Below are 14026 nucleotides of genomic sequence, written 5' to 3'. Positions count from 1 at the left end.
AACAGGAGATCCATTCTCTTAAGAAAATTTTAATTGCAGAATACAGTATTATTACCTAAAGGCACAAAGCCATACAGCAGAACTCTAGAACTTGTTCACCTTGCTAACTGAAACTTTACACCTTTTGACCAGCAATTTCCTTTTCCCTCTCCCTCTAGCCACTCACAACTACCATTCTTACATTGAAATCTTAACCCCAAAAGTGATATATTAGGAAGTAAGACCTTTGGGAGGTGATTATGTCATACAGGCAGACCTTCATGAATGGAATTAGTGGCCTAAAAATAATGTTCTAGAAAGTTCCCTTGCCCTTTCCACCATGTAAAGCTACAATGGGAAGCCTGCAACGTGGAAAAGGACCCTAACCAACCCTATGAGCCCTGTGACCTCAGACTTTCGTCCTCCAGAACTGTGAGAAACAGATTTTTGTCGGTTATAATTCACCCAGTTTGAAGTTTCTGGTTGTGCTGTGCTGCTAAGCTACTTCAGTCAGGTTTGACTCTTGATGAATCCATGGACTGTAGCCCACCAGGCTCCACAGTCCTTGGGATTTTCCTGGCAAGAATACTGGAATGGGTTGCCATTTCCTCCTCCAGGGGATCCTCCCAACCCAGGGACTGAACCTGCATCTCCTGCATTGCCAGGTGGGTTCTTTACCACTAGCGCCATCCGGGAAGCCCCAGTAGTATTTGGGAAGTATTTGATTACAGCAGCCCAAATGAGTAAGACAGTCTTGGAGGACTGGTACCACATCTCTAACGCTGCAGTCACAGTTACCTTCACAGTGCTTGTAACAGGGAGACATATCATACAAACAACAAATATGTGTGGATAAATAAAATGATCTGCCTAGGAACAAACGCTGAATAATAAAGTGAATTGTGAAAGCATTTATAGCATGCTTAATTTATGCCAGATTGCTCTAAACCCTTCAGATACATAAACTCATTTAATTGCCTCAAACTCCTTGCAGTGGTTCAACTATTGGCCCCTTTTACAGATAAATAAAATGAGGAACAAAGAGCTCATGTGCCTATGGTATTAAACTCTAGTTTGTGGAATTAAAGCAGGAGTACCCTGGCTCCAATGCTAATGGAGTCAAGGTGTTCCTGCTTTAAAGTTAAAACAAAGACAGCATACCTTGTAAAAATTACTTTCTACAATCACCATCAATGTGACCATTACCTGATAAAGTGAAAGAGTTTGATTATTGTACTTTTTACAGCAGAAAATTTAAGTCTGAATTTGGCAATAAGGAGTTCATGATCTGAGCCACAGTCAGCTCCCGGTCTTGTTCTTGCTGATTGTATAGAGCTTCTCCATCTTTGGCTGCAAAGAATATAATCAGTTCGGTTTGGGTATCGACCATCTGGTGATGTCCATGTATAGAGTCTTCTCTTGGAAGAGGGTGTTTGCTATGACCAGTGTGTTCTCTTGGCAAAACTCTATTAGCCCTTGCCCTGCTTCATTTTGTACTCCAAAGGCAAATTTGCCCATTAATCCAGTTAGCTCTTGACTTCCTACTTTTGCATTCCAGTCCTCTATAATGAAGAGGACATCTTTTTGGGGTGTTAGTTCTAAAAGGTCTTGTAGGTCTTCATAGAACCATTCAACTTCAGCTTCTTCAGCATTACTGTTTGGGGCACAGACTTGGATTACTGAGATATTGAATGGTTTGCCTTGGAAATGAACAGAGATCATTCTGTCATTTTTGAGGCTGCATCCAAGTACTACATTTTGGACTCTTTAGTTGACTATGATGGCTACTTCATTTCTTCTAAGGGATTCTTGCCCACAGTAGTAGATATAATGGTCATTTAAATTAAATTTGCTCAATCCAGTTCATTTTAGTTCACTGATTCCTAAAATGTCAGTGTTCACTCTTGCCATCTCCTGTTTGACCACTTCAAATTTGCCTTGATTCATGGACCGAACATTTCAGGTTCCTATGCAATACTGCTCTTTACAACATTGGACTTTACTTCCATCACCCATCATATCCACAACTGGGTGTTGTTTTCATTTTGACTCCGTCTCTTCATTCTTTCTGGAGTTATTTCTCCACTGATCTCCAGTAGCATACTGGGCACCTACCAACCTGGGGAGTTCATCTTTCAGTGTCCTATCGTTTTGCCTTTTCATACTGTTCATGGGGTTCTCAAGGTAAGAATAGTGAAGTGATTTGCCATTCCCCTCTCCAGTGGACCACGTTTGGTCAGAACTCTCCACCATGACCTGTCTATCTTGGTTGCCCCTACAAGGCATAGCTCATAGTTTCATTGAGCTAGACAGGCTGTGGTTCATGTGATCAGTTTGGTTAGTTTTCTGTTACTGTGGTTTTCATTCTGTCTGTCTTCTGATGGAGAAAGATAAGAGGCTTGTGGAAGCTTCCTGATGGGAGAGACTGACTGAGGGGGAAACTGGGTCTTGTCGGGAGCTGGTGATCAACAGGGAAGCCTGGCATGCTGCAGTCCATGGGGTGGCAAACAGTTGGACATGACTAAGTGACTGAACTGAACAGTAGACAAGCGAGAACAAAGGAAACTTTCAGGTTCTAATATTTTTATAAAGCATTAAATGATATTCAGCAATATCTCATGATATTAAAAATATTAAGTTCCAAACATGATAAAGAAAAAGTCTAAAAATTTAGATAGAGCTAAACTTGTAAACCATATTACTTCTTTAATGAATAAATTATTCATTTATATATTTCTTCTTTAATGAATAAATTATTCATTTATATATTCAAATATTTAAAGAATTCTACATGCCAGGCACTAACCAGCAGACTCAACTTTTTCCTTCAACTTGAATAACCTTGGAATAATGATTTCAAATATTTTATACCAAAATTCCACTTCCAGAAGCATTAAGTTTTCAGAAAGAAAAAAAAAGTCTATACATTATCAAAATGTCTTGTTTCATTATCAAATGTAAATGATTACCTATTTCAGTAATTATTTTTATACTACATATACTGAATTGCAAATGGTTAATGACTGTTTAAAAATTCAGTATTGCACATTCATAATCCTGGGGCCATCTTGTGGTCAAAGTACAGTATTTCTCTATTCATTTTAATTTGTCACAGGTTTTAAAAAAGGTATTAAAATAGATGGATTATTGCTGATTATGTACCATAAAGTTTTAATTATATACTTATATCTATATCCAACTAAGTTTTAGCTTTTATAGTATGCTCACAGTTTCTTATTACCTAATGAAAACTTTTCAGAATCAGGACAAATAGGATAAACATAATCTATAAAAATAGTTTTTTAAATTCAACTAGGACTAGGGAATACTACATACTCTATCTTTCATAAAGATTCACTGTGCATATGTCTTTACTAATGGTTCCAAGAAGTTCTCTCATGAAGAAATTGGTTTAAAATTTCTATAACTGTGTTTTCCCCTTAATACAATGAACAAACTGTGGAAAATACTGGGGGAAATGGTGATGTATTGGATTATTCACTATTTGATTATGTTTCCCTTCTCTCCATTTTTTTATCTTACTCAGCACACTGGTAAGGTACATTTTAGCAAGTAAATTCTGTTTCATTAGACCTTGTGCTTACACTTTTGTAGACGTTTATACTTTAGTGTGATGAGTGTGTGCTGTCATGTCTGACTCTTTGCAACCTCATAGGACTATAGCCCGCCTGCCAGGCTCCTCCGTCCATGGAACTTTCCAGGCAAGATACTGGAGTCCTCCTCCCGGAGGATCTCTCCGACCCAGGGATCAAACCCACCTCTCCTGCATCTCCTGCATTGGCAAGTGGATTCTTTACCACTGTGCCACCTGGGTACATTCTTCAAACAATTCTGTAGGAAGGGAAAGCATGGCTCCTCTCCCTCCTTATGAAGACAGTAAGGCTTACCCTATTGCTAAGGTCATACATAATTAACATATAGTGGCTTTTTCCCTAGTATCATTGCTGAGTCATATCTTCTCATTTAAAAGTGGATAGGATTGTCAGGGGTGGAAAAAGGAGTGGGTCCCTAATACATATCTGAAATAAAGCTTTGCCTGAGGTTATCAGTGCTATCCAATACATAAAGTATGAAAAGTATTTCATACCAGTATTGTATTTAATGATGATATAAAGGAAAGAGGTTTTTGTGAAGGTTAGTATCAACTCCTATTGTTTTCCATAAAATAGAAAAAGACTGGAAGACCCCAAATCCTTCACCTTCTATGCTGTTGTCCCTGCATGGTAGCCCAGGGAATCTCACGGCAGTTGGTGCCTGCTTCACTCCATCCCTGCTCCACTATGCCCAGGGCTCAGTAGAATTGTGGAGAAACTACTGTAATGGTCATACCAGGAACTTCCCCACAGAAAACTGAGTTTTAGTGGATTTTCCTGGGGAACAGAGAAACCAAATGGAGATTCTCTTAAGGAAAGTCTGGAGGCTTAAATGATAAGAGTAACAACACCTCTCTCCCCCACCCCCATTTCAAATATACAAATGTCACATGGATATTCTGGCAAATGGCTGCATGGAAATGATTCTTTAGGACTAGCCCCAATGCTGCTCTCTAACCCTAATGTCTGGAGTGTGAGATGCATTAGAAAGGATTCCATTGTAGTTACACTGCTAAAAGCAAAATTGGAGCTCATATGTCTCAGTGAGGCTGGACGTGGACGCTCAAAGTTCTTCCACCTCCTGCATTCATTCAGTCTTGCATCTCTGCTGGTGTCTGATAGGAAGCCAAAGAACTTTCAGTCATCCACATCCAGCCTCTCTAAGGCCTATAAGCTCCAATTTTGTTTTTAGCGATGTAACTACAATGGAATCTTTTCTAATCAATCTCACACTCCAGACATTAGGGTTAGAGCAGCACTGGGGCAGTCATTTGCCAGAATATTTGTCTGACATTTGTATATTTGAAATGGGGGTTGGAGGACAGGAGGGAGAGGTGTTATTGCTCTTACTATTTAAGCCTCCAGACTTTCCTTAAAATTACAGCTTTCCTCTATGGTTCTGGGTTTCCCAGGTCCCACTAGTGGTAAAGAACCTGCCTGCCAATACAGGAGACATAAGAGACGTGGGTTCGACCCCTGGGTTGGGAAGATCTCCTGGAGGACGGCATGGCAACCCACGCAGTATTCTTGCCTGGAGAGTCACATGGACAGAGAAGCCTGGTGGGCTACAGCACACAGGGTCACAAAAAGTAGGACACAACTGAAGTGACTTACTACACACACACACACCCAACCTCTACACAGCCAGATCTCCAATATATGAGCATCCTTGGTGGTTCACACAATAAAGAATCTGCCTGTAATGCAGGAGACCTGGTTTCAATCCCTGGGTTAGGAAGATCCATTGGAGAAGGGACTGGCAACCCGCTCCAGTGTTCTTGCCCTGAGAATTCCATGGACAGGGGAGCTGGGCAGGCAACAGTCCATTGGGTCACAAAGAGTCAGACAGGACTGAGAGACAAACATTTTCACTTTCATTGTCTATACTTCTATTATTTTTATTTATATCTGTAAAATTGAAAAGTTAAGTCTTTTTTCTTAAATATTTATTAGCCTCTATGTAAAAATATTTTGTAATTATCTTAAAATAAATTTTCAAGAAATGCAATTACAGTAACCTAACAAATTACCTGAAGAAGTACTTTTGATCCACTCTAGTATTCTTGCCTGTAAAATCCCATGGACAGAGGAGCCTGGCGGGCTACAGTCCATGGGACTGCAAAGAGTCCAACACAACTTAGCGACTAAACCAAACCAAACCAACAAATTACCTGAAGATGTACTTTTGATTGGAAGAATTCTAGGTTTAGTTTCCATTTTAATTTTCTCTTTTTCAACTTCCTGTTGTTTACTTTGAGATTCAGGTAAGGGATTTACAATCATGCCTTCACCATTATCAAGTGCAATGTCATCGTTTTTGATAGAGACTACTGGCTCATGTTTCCTCACATCATTGCTTGATTTCTTGGTTTTCAAAAAAGACAGTTTGGGAGAATTGTTTTCTTCATCATCTGATATGTGAAAATTATTCATTTTTTTCTTAACTGAATTTTCATCTACTGAGGTGTCAGAAAAATCACCTAAGGAAACTGAAAAATAGAAAAATATTTTCAATAGTACATTTTAAAGCTTTAAAGGTTACATCAATCAAAAACATTACCTTAAAGACTAGATACGAATTTACAACTGTGAATAGATTTGGAACCCTAAGAAAACTCCTAACTTGGGCAGTCTAAAAATTAAAAATTTCAGTTTCATTTATTTAAAACATACTGAGTATGAATAGTGTATCAACTCAAGCACTGTGCTTGCTCCGAGAGAAGTCATTCAAAGGTTCTTCAAAACAACAATCAGTCACAGACATTTAGATTTTGGACTCTAATACTTTTTTTTTTTTTCCAAAAACTTCATCATATAAAATCAAGAATATTTGTAAATGGAAGAAGTAGCTAACAATGTTTTTCCATTAAAATTTTGGAAATGCTATTCCATCCATACCAGAGTATTAGATTTTATTTCGAGAAGAATAAAGAATGCTAACTTAACTATACAGTAATGATTTAACTATTGTTCTGGTACCTTTTCCAGAGAACACCAAGAGTTATTCACTGAATATCAAAGAATAAAACACTGAATTTCAAGTTCAGAATTTTGCATGTTTATCTTGAAATGTGAAATGTCAATATCTTACATAACCAAAGAAACCAAATTAATCATACAGTACTGATATACTGGGTTTTTAAAACTGATTCCCTTTCACAGGCAAAACACCTTGATTTAGAAAAAGCATTATAAAAGTGATTCTGATGTACCCAAAGTTCAGTTTTATGGTCCCTAATTATTACCTCACTGTAGGTCTCATAGGGTTGGCCTTAAAGATGAACTCATCATCTCCACTATAATTTACCACTGACAAGCAGATCTATACACATTCAGAAAAAGAACAAGGACAATCATACAACTTCTTGAAAATTAAGAGTGACTTTATTCATTAAAAAGCTGGAGACCTAAAACCAGTGAATTCACTGGTATTATTTTAGAATGGTGATTTCTGTTTTGTTTTGTTTTCAGATTTGGGCTATACATAATTAAGGAAGCAAAAAGAAGACATTTCTTTTCTCATGTTCTCACATACCAGTCTCATCACTGTCAAAGTCATCTGAGTATTCAGAACTTCTCTGTCTGGCTGAGCGAGCTGTAATTGCTTTTATTAGCTCATCCTGAAATGAGATAATTAAAATCAGTCTCCACCCAACTGTGTACTCTCATATGTAGAACTAATTATTTAAACAAATAATGCTTGATTAATAACTGCTTTAAAACTCAGATTTCATTCATCTAACAAATATTTACTGAAACCCTACTTTATGCCATGCACCCAAACTCTAAGAGGCAACACAGAACATCACAGACGACCTCTTTTTTCATGGAACTTACAGTTAAACAAGACAGACAACACCAAGAAAATTAATTGAGGGACTCTATCTGGACCAGGTTCATTATAAACTGATATTTTGGAAGAAACTGGTATTCTTTATGATCTTTTGTTTCAGCATATTGCTATTAACAGATGTAATCAATACCATAAATTGAGACGTTCAGTTCAAAATTGTAGCAACTGGACAGAGAAAACTTACATGTTATTATGTTAAACCAGAAAAAAAAAATAACAATCTTTATATGAAAATGGCAATTAGAAGCTGCTATTTAACTTTCACAAGCGAATTTAACTTTTAATATAGTAAGAACCTAGTATTTAGTTTAGTAGTCTTAAAGCCACACAGAAGAGCTGGTAATACTAGAGCCCAAATACAATCATCTGCAAAGTCTCAAAAGAAACATAGGATTTACTCATGCTCTATATAGGACTGCTCTAGGATTATTTTCAAGTCCAATATTCCTAATACAGGAATTACCTTGTAAAATCATTCAAAATAAAAATACTTTACCTGGAAAGTAGTTCTTTTGGTGACTTTTGGACTCTTTGTATATGCCAAAGTTGTGCTAAAAACTTCATCAGACATAGTGTGTTTTAATTCTTGACCTTTATAAAGTGGCTAACAAATGATAGGAATAATTCAACCTCTGATGTTGGCTGAAACACACAAAAAACAAGTCAGACATTTTTGCATGCTTGAGAATTTGTATTATTATATTTAATGCTTCCTTGACCACCAGAAAGTGAAGTTGCTCAGCCGTGTCCGACTCTTTGCCACCCCATGGACTGTAGCCTACCATGCTCCTCCGTCCATGGGATTTTCCAGGCAAGAGAACTGGAGTGGGTTGCCATCTGACCATCAGAAAAGCCAAACAAAAACAAGAAAAGCATCATTGAGCTGCATGTTCACTTCAACAGAGTTCTTGAAAATAAATGGCAAATTCTAACAACAAACTGGTTTTCAAAGAGAAAAGAAAATTCAAACTTAAGTTATCTTGAAGTAGTTTTACAATTATTTTATTATTCTAAGTAAGTTTTACAATTATTGCACTAACTCGAGTAATGAGCGCAATGGCTTGTTGCCAATTAAAATAGAAACTTTTCTACCTCTCTTCCATTCAAGAGTATAATATTGCCTACAAAAGAGGCAATACTTATTTAAAAGTATTTAAAAGGCTACTTTTATTTTAAAAATGAAAAGTCTACATTTATTTAAAAGCTATACTTATTTAAAAGAAGACTACTGTCAGCATAAACGATCATCTAAAACATCATCATTAAAATTTTTTTTCTTTCACTCTACCTTTTCACAAAAATGTTAACACAATTAGATAAAACAAGATGAAGCTTTACAAAATCAGTGTCAAATGGTCCCGTGAAGGTTTCCAGTTGCTCCAGGAAGAGGCTGCCGGCCGTCTCGCTGCCCTCCGCAGCGCGCGGGGACTGCTCTGGCCCAGCAAGGTGGCGCCCTGTGCCTAACCCCTCGGCCCATCGCGGCCGACCCAGCAGCCGCCACTAGCCAGGCCAGTGCACAGCAGAGCGCGGCTCTGGCCCCAGTTCTCCGCGACCCGCAAGTCCCTCCTTCTGTACTCACCTGACTTGCCTGCGGAGGGCAGCCCGCGACCCGAGAACCCAGCGGCTGGCCCCTCTCCCCGGCCTGCGCCTGGCTGCTTTCAGAGACCTGGCTTCTTAGGAAGCGTGGAGGCGGGACTAAGAACGGAGGTGGGGGGCGGTTGCTAGGATACAGGATCGCTGGGAGGAAGTGACTTCTCCCGCCCCGGGCCTCGGGTATCTAACACCGCCTTGCAGCCCTACGTGTCACTGAGGCGACCGCCCAGAGGAAGGAAATGACGTCAGCCCTCTGGGTCTGGGGAGAAGGGTGTTTTACCTGTCGCCTGTGCCTCAGCCGTTACCCAGGAGACGGGACCCGTCCGGCTGCCTGAGAGTTGGCGCCTGCGCACTGAGAGTTGGCGCCTGCCAGCGGCATGAGGGGTTTCATCAGCGCAAAGCATATCCGTTGTTTTGCCGAGGTTGTCACAGATACGAAGTTCTGTGAATCGGAGTAGTGTACTGACGGACTAATGCTCTGACAGATGGGACAGAAAGGCAAGATAATGACTCTTGCAGGCTCAGGAGTCAAAGGGCACATTTGAATCCTGGCGCACCGTTCTCTGTCCATGTGATGTCCTGCAAGTTAAGGTCTGTATACCCTAGTTTCCTCTTCTGTATTTAAAAAAGAAAAAAAAAAAAGGAAGTATAATATTAATAGTAACCTTAATAGCCATAAAGAAAGCTGAGCGCCAAAGAATTGATGCTTTTGAACTGTGGTGTTGGAGAAGACTTTTGAGAGTCCCTTGAACTGCAAGGGGATCCAGCCAGTCCATCCTAAAGGAAATCAGTCCTGAATATTCATTTGAAGGAATGATGTCGAAGCTGAAGCTCCAATACTTTGGCCATCCGACGCGAAGAACTGACTCATTGGAAAAGACCTTGATGCTGGGAAAGATTGAGGGCAGGCGGAGAAGGGGACGACAGAGGATGAGATGGTTGGATGGCATCAACTACTCGATGGACATGAGTTTGAGCAAGCTGCTGGGTATTGGTGATGGACAGGGAAGCCTGCCGTGCTCCCGTGCATGGGGTAGCAAAGAGTCCGAGACGACTGAGTGACTGAACAGAGGTGAACTGGCTAATAGCGTTGCTGTGAGTATTGAACGAAATTATGCAGATGGAATACTTGAAAGGTTGCCTGGAATTGCATTCCATCAGTGTTAGATAACACTCTATGTAACTCAGCCACAAAGGGCCTGTACAGAAGTCATTCCTTGTCCACACAGCTTAAAACCCATTCCAAGTGTTTCTTTAATGTAAATGCTTTGGGTATGTACTCAGTGGATATTCTGGCTAAAATTAAATCAGTCAACAAAATAATCTAAGAAGACAGAGGACTGTGTGCTGATAAAGTAACCAAAAATAACAGCACTTAACTAGCATAGGTAATCCTTAACATAAGCAAAAGAAGCAAAAGAAAAAGACACTCCTTTAGAGACCTTAAAATAACAAGGATTTCTACTATTTTTTTTTAATTTAGAAGCTTAATCCTAATTGAATTGTCTGAATTTATTATTATTGACTAGTAATACTAATTAAATTGTTCTCAGTATTTTTCCCCCACCTCTGAATTTTTTTCACTTCTTCAACAATTTATTTATAAAGAAATCACAGTGGATACAAGTTTAATAAATCAATATGCTGAAAAACTAAGTGTGCATACCAAGAAATACTAAATTCAGTTTTTTTTTAAAAGACAGTCCATGCTTTTAACAATCTGTGCAATGCAACTTTTTAAATGCAGTGTTCAGTTTATGGTCAACTTGTTTGAAAAAATTTAGTTTGATCAACATTTGCTTAACTTCGAAGTTTTCAGGAAATTCTTTCTTAACTTTTTACTTTGTATTGGATTATAGCCGATTATCAATGTTCTGATAGTTTCAGGTGAACAGTTAAGGGACTCGGCTTCTCATATACATGTATGTATTCTCCCCCAAACTCCCCTTCCATCCAAGCTGCTACATTACATTGAGCAGTGTTCCATGTGCTATACAGTAAGTAGGTTGTTGTTGATTATCTGTTTTAAATATAGCAGTGAGTACACGTCCACCCCAACTCACTAACTATCCCTTTCCTTCATGCTTTCCCCCCTACAACCATAAGATTGTTCTCTAAGCCTATGGGTGTCTTTCTGTTTTGTACATTGATCTGTATCATTTCTTTTCAGATTCCACATATAAGGGATGTCAGATGCTATTTTTCCTTCTCTGTCTGACTTACTTATACTTACTATGGCAATCTCTAGGCCCATGTTGCTGCAAATGGCATTGGTTTATTCTTTTTAATGGTTGATTAATATTCAATTGTATATGTATATGTATACCATATCTTCTTTATCCATTCTAGGTTGCTTCCGTGTCTTGCTATTGTAACAGTGCTTCAATAAACATTGGGATGTCTGTATCCTTTCAGATCATGTTTTTCTCTAGATATATGCCCAGGAGTGGGATTGTGGGGCCCTGCATATGTCCATATGGTAATTCTATTTTTAGTTTTTTAAGGAACCTACATACTGTTCTCCATAGTGGCTATACCAATTTACATTCCCACTAACAGAGTAGGGGGGTTCCCTTCTCTCCACACCTCCTCCAGCATTTATTGTTTGTTCATTTTTTGGTGGTAGCCATTCTGGCTGTTATGAGGTGATATTTCATTGTAGTTTTGATTCATATTTCTCTAATAATTAGCAATGTTGAACATTTTCATTTTCATGTGCCTCTTGACCATCTGAACATCTCTTTGGAGAAATATCTATGTCTTCTGTTCTCTTATTGATTGGCTTGTTTGTTTTGATGCTGTTAGTATCATGAGCTTATCATGTCTGTAAATTTTGGAGACTAATCCTATGTTGGTCACATCATCTGCAAATATTTTCTCCCAATCAGTGGGTTGTCTTTTCATTTTGTTTGTTTCCTTTGCTGTGCAAAAGCTTTTGTGTTTAAGTAGGTCCCATTTGTCTTTGTTTTTATTTCCATTATTCTGGGACATGTATCAAAAAAAATATTGCTGCAATTTATGTCAGAGAGTGTTCAGTTTTCCTCTAGGAGTTTTATAATGTGCAGTCTCATATTTAGATCTTTAATCCTTTTTGAACTTTTTAAAAAATATGGTATTAAAGAATTATCTAATTTAATTTTTTTTATGTATAGCTGTACAGATTTCCCAGCACCATTTGTTGAAGAGACTATCTTTCCAACACTGTATAATCTTGCCTTCTTTACCAAAGATTAATTGACCATAGGTCCATAGGTTTATTTCTGAGGTTTCTATCTTGTTCTATATCTTTATTTTTGTGCCAGTATCATACTGTTTAAATGGCTATAGCTTTGCAATATGGTTTCAGTGTGTCTGCCCTGTGATGCCCTCTTGCAACACTTACCATCTTCCTTGGCTTTCTCTTGCCTTGGCGTGGGGTATCTCTTCACGGCTGCTCCAGCAAAGCACAGCCACTGTTCCTTACCTTGGACAAGAGGTATCTTCTTACTGCCGCTGTTTCTGACCTTCAATGTGGGATAGCTCCTCTAGGCCCTCCTGTGCCTGCCCAGCCACCACTCCTCAGGTTGCTCCTCCTGGCCGCTGGCTCTGGCCTCGGGCATGGGTGGCTCCTCCCTGCTGCCACTGGCCTCGGACATAAGGTAGCTCCTCCAGGCCGCCGCCCTGACCTCAGACCCGGGGTGTCTCCTCCCGGTGGCCACTGACCTCGGACGTGGGGTTGCTCCTCTCGCGCGCTTAATCTAAATGAAACCAAGCCATGCCTGTGGGGCAACCCAAGACGGGCGGGTCATGGTGGAGAGGCCTGACAGAATGTGGTCTCCTGGAGATGGGAATGGCAAGCCACTTCAGTATTCTTGCCTTGAGAACCCCATGAACAGTATGAAAAGGCAAAATGATAGGATACCAAAAGAGGAACTCCCCAGGTCATTAGGTGCCCAATATGCTACTGGAGATCAGTGGAGAGATAACTCCAGAAAGAAAGAAGGGATGGAGCCAAAGCAAAAACAATACCCAGTTGTAGATGTGACTGGTGATAGAAGCAAGATCCGATGCTGTAAAGAGCAATATTGCATAGGAACCTGGAATGTCAGGTCCATCAATCAAGGCAAATTGAAAGTGGTCAGACAAGAGATGGCAAGGGTGAATGTTGACATTCTAGGAATCAGCGAACTAAAATGGACTGGAATGGGTGAATTTAACTCAGATGACCATTACATCTACTACTGCGGGCAGGAATCCCTTAGAAGAAATGGAGTAGCTATCATGGTCAACAAAAGAGTCCGAAATGCAGTACTTGGATGCAATCTCAAAAATGACAGAATGATCTCTGTTTGTCTCCAAGGCAAACAATTCAGTATCACAGTTATCCAAGTCTATGCCCCAACCAGTAACGTTGAAGAAGCTGAAGTTGAACGCTTTTATGAAGACCTACAAGATCTTTTAGAACTAACACCCCAAAAAGATGTCCTTTTCATTATAGGGGATTGGAATGCAAAAGTAGGAAGTCAAGAAACACCTGGAGTAACAGGCAAATTTGGCCTTGGAATGCGGAAGGAAGCAGGGCAAAGACTAATAGAGCTTTGCCAAGAAAATGCACTGGTCATAACAAACACCCTGTTCCAACAACACAAGAGAAGACTCTACACATGGACATCACCAGATGGTCAACACTGAAATCAGATTGATTATATTCTTTGTAGCCAAAGATGGAGAAGCTCTATATAGTCAACAAAAACAAGACCAGGAGCTGACTCTGGCTCAGATCATGAGCTCCTTATTGCCAAATTTAGACTTAAATTGAAGAAAGTAAGGAAAACTGCTAGACCATTCAGGTATGAGCTAAATCAAATCCCTTATGATTATACAGTGGAAGTGAGAAATAGATTTAAGGGCCTAGATCTGATAGATAGAGTGCCTGATGAACTATGGACTGAAGTTCGTGACACTGTACAGGAGACAGGGATCAAGACCATCCCCACGGAAAAGAAAT

The 14026-nt window shown here is 39.5% G+C and overlaps 1 protein-coding gene and 1 long non-coding RNA gene across 22 annotated transcripts in view; one reads left to right on the top strand and one right to left on the bottom strand.

Moving 5' to 3' along the window:
• MAP9 (microtubule associated protein 9) overlaps window positions 1-9143 on the bottom strand; it is a 57003-nt gene extending 47860 nt beyond the window's left edge. For 15 of the 21 annotated variants that reach the window (XM_027980316.3, XM_027980312.3, XM_027980313.3 and 12 more), the window contains exons 1-4: window positions 9026-9143; window positions 7943-8088; window positions 7129-7213; window positions 5765-6082 (exon numbers count right to left, since the gene is read on the bottom strand). In XM_027980316.3, the coding sequence (XP_027836117.1) occupies window positions 5765-6082; window positions 7129-7213; window positions 7943-8017 (478 nt within the window). In that variant the 5' untranslated portion in view covers window positions 8018-8088; window positions 9026-9143. Of the gene's footprint in view, window positions 1-5764; window positions 6083-7128; window positions 7214-7942; window positions 8089-8228; window positions 8284-8734; window positions 8944-9025 lie in introns of those variants that run through there. The other 6 variants (XM_060400913.1, XM_042234240.2, XM_060400910.1 and 3 more) reach the window with 3 other exon arrangements.
• Window positions 9144-9390: 247 nt separating this feature from the next.
• Window positions 9391-14026, top strand: part of LOC132658028 (uncharacterized) — a 44508-nt gene continuing 39872 nt past the window's right edge. Inside the window, exon 1 of the long non-coding RNA XR_009596975.1 lies at window positions 9391-10134. This is a non-coding gene — a long non-coding RNA (uncharacterized LOC132658028). The remainder of the gene's footprint in view (window positions 10135-14026) is intronic.

This window comes from Ovis aries, chromosome 17, assembly GCF_016772045.2.
Source record: "Ovis aries strain OAR_USU_Benz2616 breed Rambouillet chromosome 17, ARS-UI_Ramb_v3.0, whole genome shotgun sequence".
NCBI lineage: Eukaryota > Metazoa > Chordata > Mammalia > Artiodactyla > Bovidae > Ovis > Ovis aries.
Note: the sequence above shows the minus strand (reverse complement) of the source record. Positions and strands in the feature narration are given on the sequence as shown.